Here is a 19521-nt window from a genome sequence, read left to right on the forward strand (position 1 = left end):
CAATATACTCCTACGTAAGCGTTGCCCTGATGGGCTTGTTTTGTCATTGACTCTAAACATGGAGTCAGCAATTAATATGTGATTATAACTTGTTCTCCTGTTTCCCGTTTCCCTCTCACCTGCATACAGTTATACTTTGTCTTAAGAAAATATTCTTTCCAGGAATTTCCACACATCCGTCATACCTAGTTGCTGTGATGACTCTCTGCTTACGCAGATGAAAACAACACAATGAAATAATCAAGTCATTTTAAAGAACAGATATTTGGTAATATTGATCCGTCAATAACATTGTCATCCCTGCTCTGGTGTGCTGTTTTTACAGGTTGCCATGATTCTAAACAATACAAATAGATGATGAACATATTTCTTATCCAGTTTGACTTGAACATCATTTAACAGTATTGACAGTGAAATTGAGTTTTTTTTTTTTTTAAATATACAACTTGGTCTTGTTCTGTAAAATATTTATTCCCTCTTCACCATCTCACCACATGATAAAAATGATCTGCAACAACCTGAAGTATAAAAGAGCAAATAAGTGCATCATATACAAATATGTTAATTTTAATTAAACACAATAAATTAAGCAGCAGATACAAAAATACTATATACTAGGTCTTGATTTCACTAGTCTCCCAAAAATCCAATGTGATATTAAATGAAATAAATAAAATCAGTTGGTAGTCCTAATCTACAGTCATCTCACACACAGTACCACTCACCAAATATAAAAGAAAGAAATGGAAAATGACAGTCTCAGACTAGTGTGTAGCTTACAGTAGGAATGTTCAAACAGTGTCTTTTTCTGCAGCATGAAATGATAAAAGCATGAAATATATCGAACATAATCAGAGGCAGTTTCACAGAAACTAAAGGAAGGATTGATTCCAGTGTTTGACAGTGGAATGTTGCACGAGATCAGTTCAACTGTACCGCATGTTACCACAGTGTGTGTGTGTGTGTGTGTGTGTGTGTGTGTGTGTGTGTGTGATAGAACACACACGCTATACATCCCGGAGTGGCAGTCCTTCTCTTCCGCTTTTCAGAGCGTTCTTCCTGCGCTTGCAGCAGACCACTGTGACCGCGACGATGAGGCCAATCAGCAGCAGGATGAGGAAGATGGCTGCACCAATCACACCCACTGAATACACTGCGGAAAAGACAAAAGAAGACAACAATACATTGAAGAGCTTTACTTTACATTAAAAGACAGTCAAGCATGAAATGCACACTAAAACACAAATATATTCTATCGAGCCCGACAGGCTGCAGCATTACATCCCACAGAATGCACACCATTTTGAAGATTTTGCTGTTCTAAATATATAGTTTCTTCTCATGTCTGCAGGTCCCTCCCCCAAACCCATCAGTTCTTACTGAAGATGTACATCTTTAAAAACAGCTTACAAGTGTATCGTTTCATTTTTTTTGGTTTCAACCTCAGTAAAAGCAGAAAGCCAAACAGGAGGAAACAGTGATTTGGTTGGCACTATTTTCACTGGAGGATTAATCCACATTTGGTGTTTGTGGGATTGAGTCCAAATAAACAAGTGTTAATGGTAATGAAGAGCAACAGTGTGGATCATTGATGTGTTCTGAATAGTTTTCTGGACAACATTGGAGATATATTAGGCTTTAATACACACACAATACTGAGAATAGATACATGCAGTGTTGGTTTGGGTCTGTACATTTATTGGGCATGAGAAAAACTATACCAACATTTTAAAAACTCCTTCCTTTAAATGTCCCAATCAAAAGTGGGTGAAAAGTTGAGATATTTTTGATTTCTTCCTGAGGGTGGGATAAAAGGAAAAATATCCCAAATGGAATTTTTTTTTTTTTTTTTTAAATATTCAGAAAATGCCGTGATAATTTTCTTGTGTGAGTAATATGAGGAAAGGCCAAGGGCTTCACAACATCAATGGCTATAAATAACCTCTCACTCACTCACACACACACACACACACACACAGCACTTCATCCCATTGTCCCATCATCCTCTTAGAGATGTGTGGACCTGCAGTCGTTGTGTGTGTGTGTGTGTGTGTGTGTGTGTCTTTTCTTTCACCAATCAGTGATAACCACCCAGAGGCACTTTCAGGAATATGCCACCTACGAAGATATAATCACGTATTGCTGACGCAAGATGGAGCTGTTGAGTTTATGAAAAGAAGATTATACTTTTACATACACAGAATGAAGAGACACACAAATGCAACCAATAATATCCATCCATCCATCAATCTACAATGTTGAGCTAAAAGCGAGGCGTGTGTGTCTCTGGTCTCTTTATTTCCGCATCGCACCACATCTTGAGCGTGCCCATATTTTAGTGCACAGATATTGAGTCTGACTGGGGAATATGTCCGAGTACAGAAGCTTAACTTCTGTTTCACTGGGACTTTAAATTCTGACTTGATGTGGAATTTCCTTTCGTCCACAAGTAGCACCACCAAAGCGGTGGAGTTTCAGCTCATGGTTATTGCTGAGTGTGTGTCTTGGCAGACAGAGAACTGGTGTGTCAGTACTGCGCGCTGTGATCACCGCGCAGCTTTTCAGTTGCGTGTCTTACTCGGGACACTTTGTGCGCTGAGGAAGGACGTAGCTGAATGACTTCTCCTTCCACATGTTTCCTGTTTGCAACCTCTATCAGAATCATGACGCCTCACCTTCAAAGATGGACTGGTTGTCGTCGTTGGAGCACTGGGTCTGGCTCAGGTCTCCCAGCTGATTTTGGATGCGGCTGGGAATATAGGCCTGGATGTTGAAGCAGTAGCTCTCCCCTCGGTCCAGATCAGTCAGCTCTATTACATTGGTCTTAGAGATGTACACTTTCTGCAGACAACACAGAAGGAAAGATGTAGTTTGTATTGTCTTATTCATGTGTGTATGAGACATTTCAATGTCTGCTGTTACTCACCTTGCCAGCGCTCTTATTTTTCCGATAGGTGACTTTATACTGCAGCTGATGAGAGAAGATATCCCTGATGTTCAGCTGGCGGTCTTCCTTAAACAGGGCAGTGAGTGGGTCAGTCACATATAGGGTGGTCTTCTTTTTGTCTTCGCTTACTTTCAGCTTGAAGTCTGGTCTGCCGATATCAGCTGAGGAGGAACAAGGGATCAGAGGTTGTTGATCTGGACATATGTCTCTGTTCAGAGACCTAAATGACTCAATGTTTGGCGACATTCAAGGCCAAAAAGCTGAGCAAATAAGCTTCTCTACACATTTGACAAACTCAAATATCATTTTAGTTTATTTTCATAGTTTCGTCTGTCATCACTATTACTGTATTATATCGTATCGTGAACATGACAGCACTGCAACAGAGTCAGACAGGTCAGAAGCCACAAGCAGTCAGACGTCCACATTATCTCAACTCGAGCTACAACAATTTGTTGATTTGTGGTTTATAGTTCTATTTATTATATTTGTCGATTAGTTGGCAACTTTCTCGGCAACAAGCTTTAGTTTAAGCTTTTCAAATGTGAATGTTGCATTCTGGACTGTTGATGTAACATTTGATGACTGGGCAACAGTTCTCTGTTAATACATCGACCAAATCAACCAAATGATTGATTAATAATTGGTAAAATGAATCATTTGCAGATGTATAGATTATGAACTCACTCATTAGTCGGAGCCTGAATCTAAACCACATCATTTGGAGGTAAAATTGAAAGCTGGCAAAGTAAAAAGGTTGCTAGTGATGCTAAAGGAAAACAAGCAGCCAGAGCTGACCAATCACAGCTCTTGGAGTCTCTGTGTAGTATCTCTGCAGCTACATACATCCATCTTCATACAGGACTGTACATCCATCTTAAATACAGGACTGTACATCCATCTTAAATACAGGACTGTACATCCATCTTCATACAGGACTGTACATCCATCTTCATACAGGACTGTACATCCATCTTCATACAGGACTGTACATCCATCTTAAATACAGGACTGTACATCCATCTTCATACAGGACTGTACATCCATCTTAAATACAGGACTGTACATCCATGTTCATACAGGACTGTACATCCATCTTCATACAGGACTGTACATCCATCTTCATACAGGACTGTACATCCATCTTCATACAGGACTGTACATCCATCTTAAATACAGGACTGTACATCCATCTTAAATACAGGACTGTACATCCATGTTCATACAGGACTGTACATCCATCTTCATACAGGACTGTACATCCATGTTCATACAGGACTGTACATCCATCTTAAATACAGGACTGTACATCCATCTTAAATACAGGACTGTACATCCATCTTAAATACAGGACTGTACATCCATCTTCATACAGGACTGTACATCCATCTTCATACAGGACTGTACATCAATCTTCATACAGGACTGTACATCCATCTTAAATACAGGACTGTACATCCATCTTCATACAGGACTGTACATCCATCTTCATACAGGACTGTACATCCATCTTAAATACAGGACTATACATCCATCTTCATACAGGACTGTACATCCATCTTCATACAGGACTGTACATCCATCTTCATACAGGACTGTACATCCATCTTAAATACAGGACTGTACATCCATCTTAAATACAGGACTGTACATCCATCTTAAATACAGGACTGTACATCCATCTTAAATACAGGACTGTACATCCATCTTCATACAGGACTGTACATCCATCTTAAATACAGGACTGTACATCCATCTTCATACAGGACTGTACATCCATCTTAAATACAGGACTGTACATCCATCTTCATACAGGACTGTACATCCATCTTAAATACAGGACTGTACATCCATCTTCATACAGGACTGTACATCCATCTTAAATACAGGACTGTACATCCATCTTCATACAGGACTGTACATCCATCTTCATACAGGACTGTACATCCATCTTAAATACAGGACTGTACATCCATCTTCATACAGGACTGTACATCCATCTTAAATACAGGACTGTACATCCATCTTCATACAGGACTGTACATCCATCTTAAATACAGGACTGTACATCCATCTTCATACAGGACTGTACATCCATCTTAAATACAGGACTGTACATCCCTCTTCATACAGGACTGTACATCCATCTTCATACAGGACTGTACATCCATCTTAAATACAGGACTGTACATCCATCTTAAATACAGGACTGTACATCCATCTTCATACAGGACTGTACATCCATCTTCATACAGGACTGTACATCCATCTTAAATACAGGACTGTACATCCATCTTCATACAGGACTGTACATCCATCTTCATACAGGACTGTACATCCATCTTAAATACAGGACTGTACATCCATCTTCATACAGGACTGTACATCCATCTTCATACAGGACTGTACATCCATCTTCATACAGGACTGTACATCCATCTTAAATACAGGACTGTACATCCATCTTAAATACAGGACTGTACATCCATCTTCATACAGGACTGTACATCCATCTTCATACAGGACTGTACATCCATCTTAAATACAGGACTGTACATCCATCTTCATACAGGACTGTACATCCATCTTAAATACAGGACTGTACATCCATCTTCATACAGGACTGTACATCCATCTTAAATACAGGACTGTACATCCATCTTCATACAGGACTGTACATCCATCTTAAATACAGGACTGTACATCCATCTTCATACAGGACTGTACATCCATCTTCATACAGGACTGTACATCCATCTTAAATACAGGACTGTACATCCATCTTCATACAGGACTGTACATCCATCTTAAATACAGGACTGTACATCCATCTTCATACAGGACTGTACATCCATCTTCATACAGGACTGTACATCCATCTTAAATACAGGACTGTACATCCATCTTAAATACAGGACTGTACATCCATCTTAAATACAGGACTGTACATCCATCTTCATACAGGACTGTACATCCATCTTAAATACAGGACTGTACATCCATCTTCATACAGGACTGTACATCCATCTTCATACAGGACTGTACATCCATCTTCATACAGGACTGTACATCCATCTTAAATACAGGACTGTACATCCCTCTTCATACAGGACTGTACATCCATCTTAAATACAGGACTGTACATCCATCTTAAATACAGGACTGTACATCCATCTTCATACAGGACTGTACATCCATCTTAAATACAGGACTGTACATCCATCTTCATACAGGACTGTACATCCATCTTCATACAGGACTGTACATCCATCTTAAATACAGGACTGTACATCCATCTTAAATACAGGACTGTACATCCATCTTCATACAGGACTGTACATCCATCTTAAATACAGGACTGTACATCCATCTTCATACAGGACTGTACATCCATCTTCATACAGGACTGTACATCCATCTTAAATACAGGACTGTACATCCATCTTCATACAGGACTGTACATCCATCTTCATACAGGACTGTACATCCATCTTCATACAGGACTGTACATCCATCTTAAATACAGGACTGTACATCCATCTTAAATACAGGACTGTACATCCATCTTCATACAGGACTGTACATCCATCTTAAATACAGGACTGTACATCCATCTTCATACAGGACTGTACATCCATCTTAAATACAGGACTGTACATCCATCTTAAATACAGGACTGTACATCCATCTTCATACAGGACTGTACATCCATCTTAAATACAGGACTGTACATCCATCTTCATACAGGACTGTACATCCATCTTAAATACAGGACTGTACATCCATCTTCATACAGGACTGTACATCCATCTTAAATACAGGACTGTACATCCATCTTCATACAGGACTGTACATCCATCTTCATACAGGACTGTACATCCATCTTAAATACAGGACTGTACATCCATCTTCATACAGGACTGTACATCCATCTTCATACAGGACTGTACATCCATCTTCATACAGGACTGTACATCCATCTTAAATACAGGACTGTACATCCATCTTCATACAGGACTGTACATCCATCTTCATACAGGACTGTACATCCATCTTAAATACAGGACTGTACATCCATCTTCATACAGGACTGTACATCCATCTTAAATACAGGACTGTACATCCATCTTCATACAGGACTGTACATCCATCTTAAATACAGGACTGTACATCCGTCTTCATACAGGACTGTACATCCGTCTTCATACAGGACTGTACATCCATCTTCATACAGGACTGTACATCCATCTTAAATACAGGACTGTACATCCGTCTTCATACAGGACTGTACATCCGTCTTCATACAGGACTGTACATCCATCTTAAATACAGGACTGTACATCCATCTTCATACAGGACTGTACATCCATCTTCATACAGGACTGTACATCCATCTTAAATACAGGACTGTACATCCATCTTAAATACAGGACTGTACATCCATCTTCATACAGGACTGTACATCCATCTTAAATACAGGACTGTACATCCATCTTCATACAGGACTGTACATCCATCTTCATACAGGACTGTACATCCATCTTAAATACAGGACTGTACATCCATCTTAAATACAGGACTGTACATCCATCTTCATACAGGACTGTACATCCATCTTAAATACAGGACTGTACATCCATCTTCATACAGGACTGTACATCCATCTTAAATACAGGACTGTACATCCATCTTAAATACAGGACTGTACATCCATCTTCATACAGGACTGTACATCCATCTTAAATACAGGACTGTACATCCATCTTCATACAGGACTGTACATCCATCTTAAATACAGGACTGTACATCCATCTTCATACAGGACTGTACATCCATCTTAAATACAGGACTGTACATCCATCTTCATACAGGACTGTACATCCATCTTCATACAGGACTGTACATCCATCTTAAATACAGGACTGTACATCCATCTTAAATACAGGACTGTACATCCATCTTCATACAGGACTGTACATCCATCTTCATACAGGACTGTACATCCATCTTCATACAGGACTGTACATCCATCTTAAATACAGGACTGTACATCCATCTTCATACAGGACTGTACATCCCTCTTCATACAGGACTGTACATCCATCTTAAATACAGGACTGTACATCCATCTTAAATACAGGACTGTACATCCATCTTCATACAGGACTGTACATCCATCTTAAATACAGGACTGTACATCCCTCTTAAATACAGGACTGTACATCCATCTTAAATACAGGACTGTACATCCATCTTCATACAGGACTGTACATCCATCTTCATACAGGACTGTACATCCATCTTAAATACAGGACTGTACATCCATCTTAAATACAGGACTGTACATCCCTCTTCATACAGGACTGTACATCCATCTTCATACAGGACTGTACATCCATCTTAAATACAGGACTGTACATCCATCTTCATACAGGACTGTACATCCATCTTCATACAGGACTGTACATCCATCTTCATACAGGACTGTACATCCATCTTAAATACAGGACTGTACATCCATCTTAAGTACAGGACTGTACATCCATCTTAAATACAGGACTGTACATCCATCTTCATACAGGACTGTACATCCATCTTAAATACAGGACTGTACATCCCTCTTAAATACAGGACTGTACATCCATCTTAAATACAGGACTGTACATCCATCTTCATACAGGACTGTACATCCATCTTCATACAGGACTGTACATCCATCTTAAATACAGGACTGTACATCCATCTTAAATACAGGACTGTACATCCCTCTTCATACAGGACTGTACATCCATCTTCATACAGGACTGTACATCCATCTTAAATACAGGACTGTACATCCATCTTCATACAGGACTGTACATCCATCTTCATACAGGACTGTACATCCATCTTCATACAGGACTGTACATCCATCTTCATACAGGACTGTACATCCATCTTAAGTACAGGACTGTACATCCATCTTCATACAGGACTGTACATCCATGTTAAATACAGGACTGTACATCCATCTTCATACAGGACTGTACATCCATCTTAAATACAGGACTGTACATCCGTCTTCATACAGGACTGTACATCCGTCTTCATACAGGACTGTACATCCATCTTCATACAGGACTGTACATCCATCTTAATACAGGACTGTACATCCATCTTAAATACAGGACTGTACATCCATCTTCATACAGGACTGTACATCCATCTTCATACAGGACTGTACATCCATCTTAAATACAGGACTGTACATCCATCTTAAATACAGGACTGTACATCCATCTTCATACAGGACTGTACATCCATCTTAAATACAGGACTGTACATCCATCTCCATACAGGACTGTACATCCCTCTTCATACAGGACTGTACATCCATCTTCATACAGGACTGTACATCCATCTTAAATACAGGACTGTACATCCATCTTCATACAGGACTGTACATCCATCTTCATACAGGACTGTACATCCATCTTAAACACAGGACTGTACATCCATCTTAAATACAGGACTGTACATCCATCTTCATACAGGACTGTACATCCATCTTAAATACAGGACTGTACATCCATCTTCATACAGGACTGTACATCCATCTTCATACAGGACTGTACATCCATCTTAAATACAGGACTGTACATCCATCTTCATACAGGACTGTACATCCATCTTAAATACAGGACTGTACATCCATCTTCATACAGGACTGTACATCCCTCTTCATACAGGACTGTACATCCATCTTAAATACAGGACTGTACATCCATCTTCATACAGGACTGTACATCCATCTTCATACAGGACTGTACATCCATCTTAAATACAGGACTGTACATCCATCTTCATACAGGACTGTACATCCATCTTAAATACAGGACTGTACATCCATCTTCATACAGGACTGTACATCCCTCTTCATACAGGACTGTACATCCATCTTAAATACAGGACTGTACATCCATCTTAAATACAGGACTGTACATCCATCTTCATACAGGACTGTACATCCATCTTAAATACAGGACTGTACATCCCTCTTAAATACAGGACTGTACATCCATCTTAAATACAGGACTGTACATCCCTCTTAAATACAGGACTGTACATCCATCTTAAATACAGGACTGTACATCCATCTTCATACAGGACTGTACATCCATCTTCATACAGGACTGTACATCCATCTTCATACAGGACTGTACATCCATCTTCATACAGGACTGTACATCCATCTTAAATACAGGACTGTACATCCATCTTCATACAGGACTGTACATCCATCTTAAATACAGGACTGTACATCCATCTTCATACAGGACTGTACATCCATCTTCATACAGGACTGTACATCCATCTTAAATACAGGACTGTACATCCATCTTCATACAGGACTGTACATCCATCTTCATACAGGACTGTACATCCATCTTCATACAGGACTGTACATCCATCTTAAATACAGGACTGTACATCCATCTTAAATACAGGACTGTACATCCATCTTCATACAGGACTGTACATCCATCTTCATACAGGACTGTACATCCATCTTCATACAGGACTGTACATCCATCTTAAATACAGGACTGTACATCCATCTTCATACAGGACTGTACATCCCTCTTCATACAGGACTGTACATCCATCTTAAATACAGGACTGTACATCCATCTTAAATACAGGACTGTACATCCATCTTCATACAGGACTGTACATCCATCTTAAATACAGGACTGTACATCCCTCTTAAATACAGGACTGTACATCCATCTTAAATACAGGACTGTACATCCATCTTCATACAGGACTGTACATCCATCTTCATACAGGACTGTACATCCATCTTAAATACAGGACTGTACATCCATCTTAAATACAGGACTGTACATCCCTCTTCATACAGGACTGTACATCCATCTTCATACAGGACTGTACATCCATCTTCATACAGGACTGTACATCCATCTTCATACAGGACTGTACATCCATCTTAAATACAGGACTGTACATCCATCTTCATACAGGACTGTACATCCATCTTAAATACAGGACTGTACATCCATCTTCATACAGGACTGTACATCCATCTTCATACAGGACTGTACATCCATCTTAAATACAGGACTGTACATCCATCTTCATACAGGACTGTACATCCATCTTCATACAGGACTGTACATCCATCTTAAATACAGGACTGTACATCCATCTTCATACAGGACTGTACATCCATCTTAAATACAGGACTGTACATCCATCTTAAATACAGGACTGTACATCCATCTTCATACAGGACTGTACATCCATCTTAAATACAGGACTGTACATCCATCTTCATACAGGACTGTACATCCATCTTCATACAGGACTGTACATCCATCTTAATACAGGACTGTACATCCATCTTCATACAGGACTGTACATCCCTCTTCATACAGGACTGTACATCCATCTTAATACAGGACTGTACATCCATCTTCATACAGGACTGTACATCCATCTTCATACAGGACTGTACATCCCCTCTTCATACAGGACTGTACATCCATCTTAATACAGGACTGTACATCCATCTTCATACAGGACTGTACATCCATCTTCATACAGGACTGTACATCCATCTTAAATACAGGACTGTACATCCATCTTAAATACAGGACTGTACATCCCTCTTCATACAGGACTGTACATCCATCTTAATACAGGACTGTACATCCATCTTCATACAGGACTGTACATCCATCTTCATACAGGACTGTACATCCATCTTAAATACAGGACTGTACATCCATCTTCATACAGGACTGTACATCCATCTTAAATACAGGACTGTACATCCATCTTCATACAGGACTGTACATCCATCTTCATACAGGACTGTACATCCATCTTAATACAGGACTGTACATCCATCTTCATACAGGACTGTACATCCCTCTTCATACAGGACTGTACATCCATCTTAAATACAGGACTGTACATCCATCTTAAATACAGGACTGTACATCCATCTTCATACAGGACTGTACATCCATCTTCATACAGGACTGTACATCCATCTTAATACAGGACTGTACATCCATCTTCATACAGGACTGTACATCCCTCTTCATACAGGACTGTACATCCCCTCTTCATACAGGACTGTACATCCATCTTAATACAGGACTGTACATCCATCTTCATACAGGACTGTACATCCATCTTCATACAGGACTGTACATCCATCTTAAATACAGGACTGTACATCCATCTTAAATACAGGACTGTACATCCCTCTTCATACAGGACTGTACATCCATCTTAATACAGGACTGTACATCCATCTTCATACAGGACTGTACATCCATCTTCATACAGGACTGTACATCCATCTTAATACAGGACTGTACATCCATCTTAAATACAGGACTGTACATCCCTCTTCATACAGGACTGTACATCCCCTCTTCATACAGGACTGTACATCCATCTTAATACAGGACTGTACATCCATCTTCATACAGGACTGTACATCCATCTTCATACAGGACTGTACATCCATCTTAATACAGGACTGTACATCCATCTTCATACAGGACTGTACATCCCTCTTCATACAGGACTGTACATCCCCTCTTCATACAGGACTGTACATCCATCTTCATACAGGACTGTACATCCATCTTCATACAGGACTGTACATCCATCTTCATACAGGTCAAAGAAAGTTGGTCTGCACACTGTGATGGATGTTCACAACAGCTTGGGGAATCATTGTGCTGCTCACCTGTTTTCTTTCTGACTGCTTTTAGACTTCTCTAAAAGAGGAGATAACACTTTCTCCACTGGCTGTGTGTGTGTGTGTGTGTGTGTGTGTGTGTGTGTGTGTGTGTGTGTGTGTGTGTGTGTGTGTGTGTGTGTGTGTGTGTGTGTGTATGTGTGTGTGTGCCAGTTAAATCAGCTATGTTCCACTGTTGACCTGTCTGAACATGTGTCTGAACTATTTTATGATATTCTGACTGCTGCACAAGTGAAATGTTATTTCCAACACATTTAAACCATGTGATGGCAGCAGAAGGACCTACTGTCTTTGTAGGGGCAGAATCGTGACGAGCTGGTGTGAGGGAACTCGATGAGACCCGAGGTGGCCCCCAGTGGGGGTTCAGACAGGACATCAGCGGTGTAGACGGCATTCAGGTCAGTTAGAGAGCTGGACAGATCACACACTGTCACCATGGACCGGATACAGTGAGGGTTCCTCTGTTTGTCAGCACCAACCCTGCAACAGTTCAAGAAGTCACATGAACATGACTATTGGATGCACACAGAAATCGAATGAACATTAAAATAAGCCCAGACACAAGAGAATGGATTAAAGGACATTATATCACTGACCAAATACATTTTAAGATGTAGACATGACGGTCAGAATGCACTGATTCATCACAGCAGGATGGGAGTCTTTGCAAAAAAAGGAGAACAATAGTTATCGCTCTCTTGGTCTCTGGGCCTAAAATCCAGTCCAATCTTTGACTGGATCAGTCATGGATTCTGATCACGCCCTGCTGCCGGCGATCTGTCCTTCAAGGTTACTCTGCGAGCATGTCAGAGGGGAATGTGCTTCAGTACACACTGGCAAGCTGAATGTGTCTCTGAGGGCAATAAATAAACTGCCTGAGTAAGCTAGGAATGAAATGTTATTTCTTGAAAGGGCCAACAGGCCGAGGGTTTGCATGCAGGTACTTACGCAGAGAACTCCACTGTGTAGGAGTAATCAGCTGATGGTTTGGGCTCCCAGCTCAAAATAGTTTTAAAATTGGTGGATTTCCAAGTGACATTCTGTGCTCGGGGATAGGAGCCTGGAAATAAAAGAGTTCATGTAACATACTGTTCCCAATATGAGGTGTAGAAGGTCAAATAATGAGGGTCATGAAAAAATTGCAAAACAATGCATGCACAAAGTATTATTATGATTGCTTTTTGATACATTGGCGATAAGGCATTTTGACCCTCAACTTTGTAAACACTGAACTACACCTTTTATGGAATAAAATCCTAACAAGTGTGTTTTTTTGCAAAACTTACATATGATCACACTAAGCTAAGCTCGTAAAATAAAAGCTGTTTGAAGCCAGCACAAGGTGAGAAGATCTGAATGATCCGAACGTCTGAGTGAAAGCTGTTGCTCCTATCAGTGTAAATAAGAGAGCCGTGGTCATATAGACACAATGTATCACACCGACCGTGCAGCCATACACGAGGAGTCTTCTGACTCAGTGTACCACCCAAAGAACACACAAGAGAAAAGCTCTTTTGATAACAACAGTCTGAGGCTGAGCCTACTTTCTGTGTGTTCGCTGCATCGAGGATTTAAAGGCTGCCCGGCTAAAACAAGCCAATGACTCATTGACACAATGGACTTATAACAGGTTATCACGCTTCCCCGAGCCAACGTGTGCAAACAGAGCACATTCTGGTGTCTAAGGCCCTTAATGTGACAAATTAGAGACAGTATGTTAAAAAATAGGGCAATTAAAAATCAGAATGATAACAGATTCAGTGGTCTAGAGACAGTCTCACAATGAGCAGATATCAACTTGGTTGTAAACGTGATGCAATAACAGCGATGAGCTCGTTGTTTGATTCTCTTTAAGGTATGAACAGTGATACAGGTCATCTTGATTTAAATTGGTAGGAAAAGTGAGATCATATTACATACAAATATTTGAATGTATTCTGAAATCATAATATTTGTACAGTGTGGATTGTCATTTCTTAAAGATAGAGGCTTCGAAGCGTGTTCATTTGTGTTGAATACAATTCAGTTGTAGATTGAGCCGGTGTACGAGTATTACATGTAAACATAAGAGTACAAGCATTAGTAGCAAAGAAAACATAAAAGTGATTGTAAATGATGGTTCTACAGAATAACCTTTACAGACCTGCTATAAACCCACGTTTTCTGATTCTCATGTGGGCCACAATGGAAACAAGTGTTTTTCGCTTTTTTGTGTCACCCTGTATTTTTTAATGTATTTATTTGTATTATTTGTATTTTTTATATTTATACATGTATTTACATTGTTTTATACAAATAAATCAAATAAAAAAATCATTGCAACAATATAAAACTACTCCTACAATATATAACTACGCATATTTATGCTGTCGTATTTCCTTCGACTGTAGGCCAATGTTTTCATCATTTACATTCTACATTTCTAATGTTGCCATCTCATGGTCATTTAACGGAATCAACATATTTTGAACCCTTACTTTAACATTACAGACGCTGAAATGACACATGGCTGTTGATGCTGAAAGTAATCTGAGGAAAAAGATTTAAACGAAGCATTCCTTGTTGGGGTCGCATGGACTGTCATGTTATTCGGACTCACCTGAGGCAGAGTGAGTGGAGAGAAACAAGAGCGTCAATAGAGCTGCTGGGAGGCTGACGGACAGCATGTCGGGTGAAGTGTCTCTCAGGTGCCGGAGTCCAGGTAAAGTGTGCTGCGCGCGCTCTGTGCACCGCTTCAGTCGAGGATTCTTTCCGTCTCGCTGTAGTCTGACTGACTCCGATGCTTACAGCACTCGAAAAGCGCGAGACTTCCCCAAATAAGGAGCGTCCGGCTGTGACGTCACCAGACTGGGACAGCTATTATACATGCCACTGGAGTGCGCGTGCGTGCCTGTCCCGCTGAGGTCATTCAGCGGATGAATCGAGGTTTTCTCCTGAATTACGACAATTTCCACCACACAAAGAGCCCGTGGCGCTTCAATTCTAAGTACAGTTTCTAATTTGGACCAATTGTTTTAGCAAGATGACTTCACGTTCCTCTTTCGCAAATAATTGTACAAATCATGTGAACAAATCAATTTATTATGTAGTATGTGATGACTGCATCCAATACTCACAAGCCTCCAGCCAGATGTCAAATCAGTTTGACATAATATTTAGAACACTGTATTAATGCAATCATGACCAAAATAAAAAAAAATTAAAAATCAATGCTGAATTGACCCAAAGCATATCTAAAATCCATAAGTAAATATACGGATAAGCTCAAACTCACTTCACCCTGCTGTTAGCTGCAGGATATGAAGCCCACTGCCTTAATTCTCTTAATTAATTAATTCATTAATTATCTTCGTTCACTTTTTCTGTCTTGTTCTTTGTCGTGCTGAACTGGGAGTTTCATGCCCATTCTTGTGTTTGAAATGCTCCAGTGGCCAACCCTAAGTTGGACATTGACTGTTGATGCGAATACTGCTGACAAAAGCACTTCGCTGCTGTACATAACATATATACGTGATTATCATTAGTTCATGGTCCTCCAACCTAGTCTGACAGCATTTTGTGAAATAGTCACAAAATGCGATCTATTGGTTTCATATACAGGGACTTTCGTATCATATTGTTATCGCATTACGATAACAATGCGATGAAAAAATGATCCTAATTCACCTCCCACGGCATTGTTTTCATCCCGTGAGACTAGTTCAACACCTGCCACCACTGGGCTGGATCCTCAGGGTTTTATTCTTTGTTTTTCTCTCTGCAATCCCTTTGATGCATCTAGCCCACTGCAATAACTAACACCCATGTCTGAATCCTTTTCATTCAATAAGTTACTCATATTACAAGTAATGCTGCAAACTACAGGCGTTTATTGTCTCTACACAATAGGCCTGAGATAAAGGTTGACCAATGCTGTGAAGGTGAGGCACAGGTTTATGAGCCAAGAGCTCACCTAAGCCTCAATGGTCACAAAAACATTTCACAGCTACTGTGCACCAACTCGGGCTGGGCAATAATTTAATATGATAACATATCATCTGTCAATGGACTCAATGGAATCATATTGTGATGAAATCCTATATTGAGATCATAAAATATGGACGTAGTCGCAGTGACGTCACCCATAGGTTTCTGAAGTGCCATTTTGAAGCTCCACCTCCGGCTGTCACCATCTTGGCAGTGAGGACACATCCTAAATTAAAAATTGGGCTAAGAGATGAATCATCTGTGGATCTATCGGTCCATCCATTCTTCTAAGCATGGGCCATATATACTCTGTGGCCCCCCAGAAGCCTGCTGGATGTGATGACTGTGACAGCCTTATTGTGGATCTGACAGACGCTGCAGCTTAGTGCATGAGTCAGGACCTCCACTCTTCAGACATCTGGTGAACTTGAGGTCTATTTATAGACTGAGTTGGTTAGAGACATGCTAAATCCCCAGACACAACTGAAAAAGAGTTAAAACTGTGGAATTTATAGAAGAGTTTCACTGTATTTACAACAGTAAACATGAAGTTCCAACGTGACTGAAAACTGACACCTTGTTGTGTGGCAATGTAGTGTAGAGTTTCGAAAACCAGTCTGCACTCACAACTGCATTACCATTAACATATAGTGTATACTTGTAGAACAACGTAAATGGTCATGAACTTTTACTTGTGTAGCGCTTTTCTAGTCTTCCGACCACCCACATGTCATTCACAGCCAGTCACTGAATGGCAGGGGCTACCATGCAAGGTGCCACCTGCCCTTCAGAACTAACTAGGCTACATCCTCACTAATACGTTTCTGTTTTAAAACAGAAACAATCTCCGTCCACACGGCGTTTCAGCATCGTTTTCTAAATGATCTCTGTCCAGACTAAAACGCATGACAATGAATATCATGTGACTATTCACGTACACTGGGCATGCGGGTGGGTGCCGGTGTAAACAGGAAGTAGATTGTCGTATTTTTTTTAACTTAGCAAGTAATGAAGTAGTCTTTAAGAATGAAAGGTTGTGTTTGCTACTTAGGATCTTCTCTAAAATCTTCCTCTATAAACTCAAACAGACACATTTCATGGAAAGTTCTCTCTCTCTGTCTCTCTCTCTCTCTCTCTCTGTCTCTCTCTCGCTCTCTCTGTCTCTCTCTGTCTCTCTCTGTCTCTCTCTGTCTCTCTCTCTGTCTCGCCCTCTCTCTCTCTCTCTCTCTCTCTCTCTGTCTGTCTCTCCCTCTCTCTCTCTCTCTGTCTCTCTCTCTCTCTCTCTCTCTCTCTCTCTCTCTCTGTCTCACTCTCTCTCTCTCTATCTCTCTCTCTCTGTCTCTCTCTCTCTCTCTCTCTCTCTCTCGCGCTCTCTCTCTCTCACTCACTCACATCAAATTTACTTAAAAATGAACACTTACACATAAAGGTTTACTAGATTATGGGTCCATAAATGTGGTCAACACACGTCTCTCACTCGTTTCCTCGGTTTCGTTGTCTGTTCTTACTCATAGCTCTGCTGGTGGCTGAAGTCTCTGTCCTACTGGAGAGCAGTTCATGTTTTGTTCCTTTATAGTTTACGTGTGTGCACTTCACAATAGTTGTGCAGAACAAAATAAACATTAATAAGAAAAGGAAAGTCCTCCGTTTTGTGTCCATCGTCCTCCCTAAAGCCGCGAACCATGACTTCAGATGGCCGCCACCACTCCGTAGGGCTGATAACGCCACTGGACACGCCGCTCACTAATCGCTCCAATAACAGCTGCTTCCTCCGCAGAAATTAGTTTAACTTTAACGGGACAACAGCTGCTAGTAACGACAACAAGGTCAGCAACACCTGTAATCAGTTGTCCATGTTGAATTAACCTGGTAGTCGATCGACAATCAAGTCTGTTGTTGTTTGTGAATTTCCGGGTTTTGACGAATCAAGGAAGGACACGTCGTGACTGCTAAGAACCAATCAAGTAGCGAACACGGGTGTCTACGTCGAGCATCCAAATGGAAACGGAGTAGTGTGGACATGGCCTAACATTCACACCCATTCATGCACTGCAGAAACAGCCTACGGGGTTAACAGGGTTAAGTGTCTTGCTTGCCCAAGGACACATTGACACCGGGGATCGAATCGCCAATCCTCTGATTGAAGGACGACACGCTCCTCCACTGAGCCACAGTGCAGTCCAAGGTGACGCCAATCCCGGCTGACACTGGGCAAAGGCAGGGTTCACCCTGGACAGGTCGCCAGCCTATCACACACGAGCATCATTCACGCTCACATTCACACCTGCGGGCAATTTAGTCATCAAGTAAACTGAGCTGCATGTGTTTGGACGGAGGAAGATGGAGAACCCAACGACAACCCACGCTGACACGGTGAGAACTTACCTAACCACTGTGCCGTACATTGTTGTTATTATTATCATTATTAACTACTTTAACATACTTTGCAAAATGGTCAGGAATTCTTTATATTTAGTAAACAGTACATGATTTGTAGTAACTTGGGTAAAACTGGTTGTTTAATGTGATACAGTCCTTTCACGTGGTTTTTGATTTTCTTACTTTGGACCAGGCTAGGATATCTGTCTGGCACTGGGCTAGAACATGTTCCCCGGTCCCCATTATCCCTCACCCTCCCTTCCTGGTGGTGAGGGGCCCAGCTGTAGCAAAGCTTACTGTGGCTTTCAATACCAAGGAACCCTCTGACGGGAAGGACTGAATACAAATGCAATTCTTTTCACTTTGTAAAAGCACAGTAAGAGCCTTTAGTACACTCTCACACAGGCAGAGAGAGAAACAACTAAATCTAACGCAACTACTTGGCTTC

At 40.7% G+C, this 19521-nt stretch overlaps 1 protein-coding gene across 1 annotated transcript; it reads right to left on the reverse strand.

The window, feature by feature from the left end:
• Positions 1-452: 452 nt before the first annotated feature.
• Positions 453-15468, reverse strand: f3a (coagulation factor III, tissue factor a). The gene is made up of 6 exons (XM_079291660.1): positions 15328-15468; positions 13677-13788; positions 13015-13208; positions 2927-3108; positions 2676-2841; positions 453-1153 (listed from the first exon to the last, which is right to left on the reverse strand). The coding sequence occupies exons 1-6, from the start codon at positions 15392-15394 to the stop codon at positions 1008-1010; spliced, it is 867 nt and encodes a 288-aa protein (XP_079147786.1). The 5' UTR covers positions 15395-15468; the 3' UTR covers positions 453-1007.
• Positions 15469-19521: the final 4053 nt, after the last annotated feature.

The sequence above is a fragment of the Melanostigma gelatinosum genome, assembly GCF_949748355.1.
Source record: "Melanostigma gelatinosum genome assembly, chromosome: 20".
NCBI classification, from domain to species: domain Eukaryota; kingdom Metazoa; phylum Chordata; class Actinopteri; order Perciformes; family Zoarcidae; genus Melanostigma; species Melanostigma gelatinosum.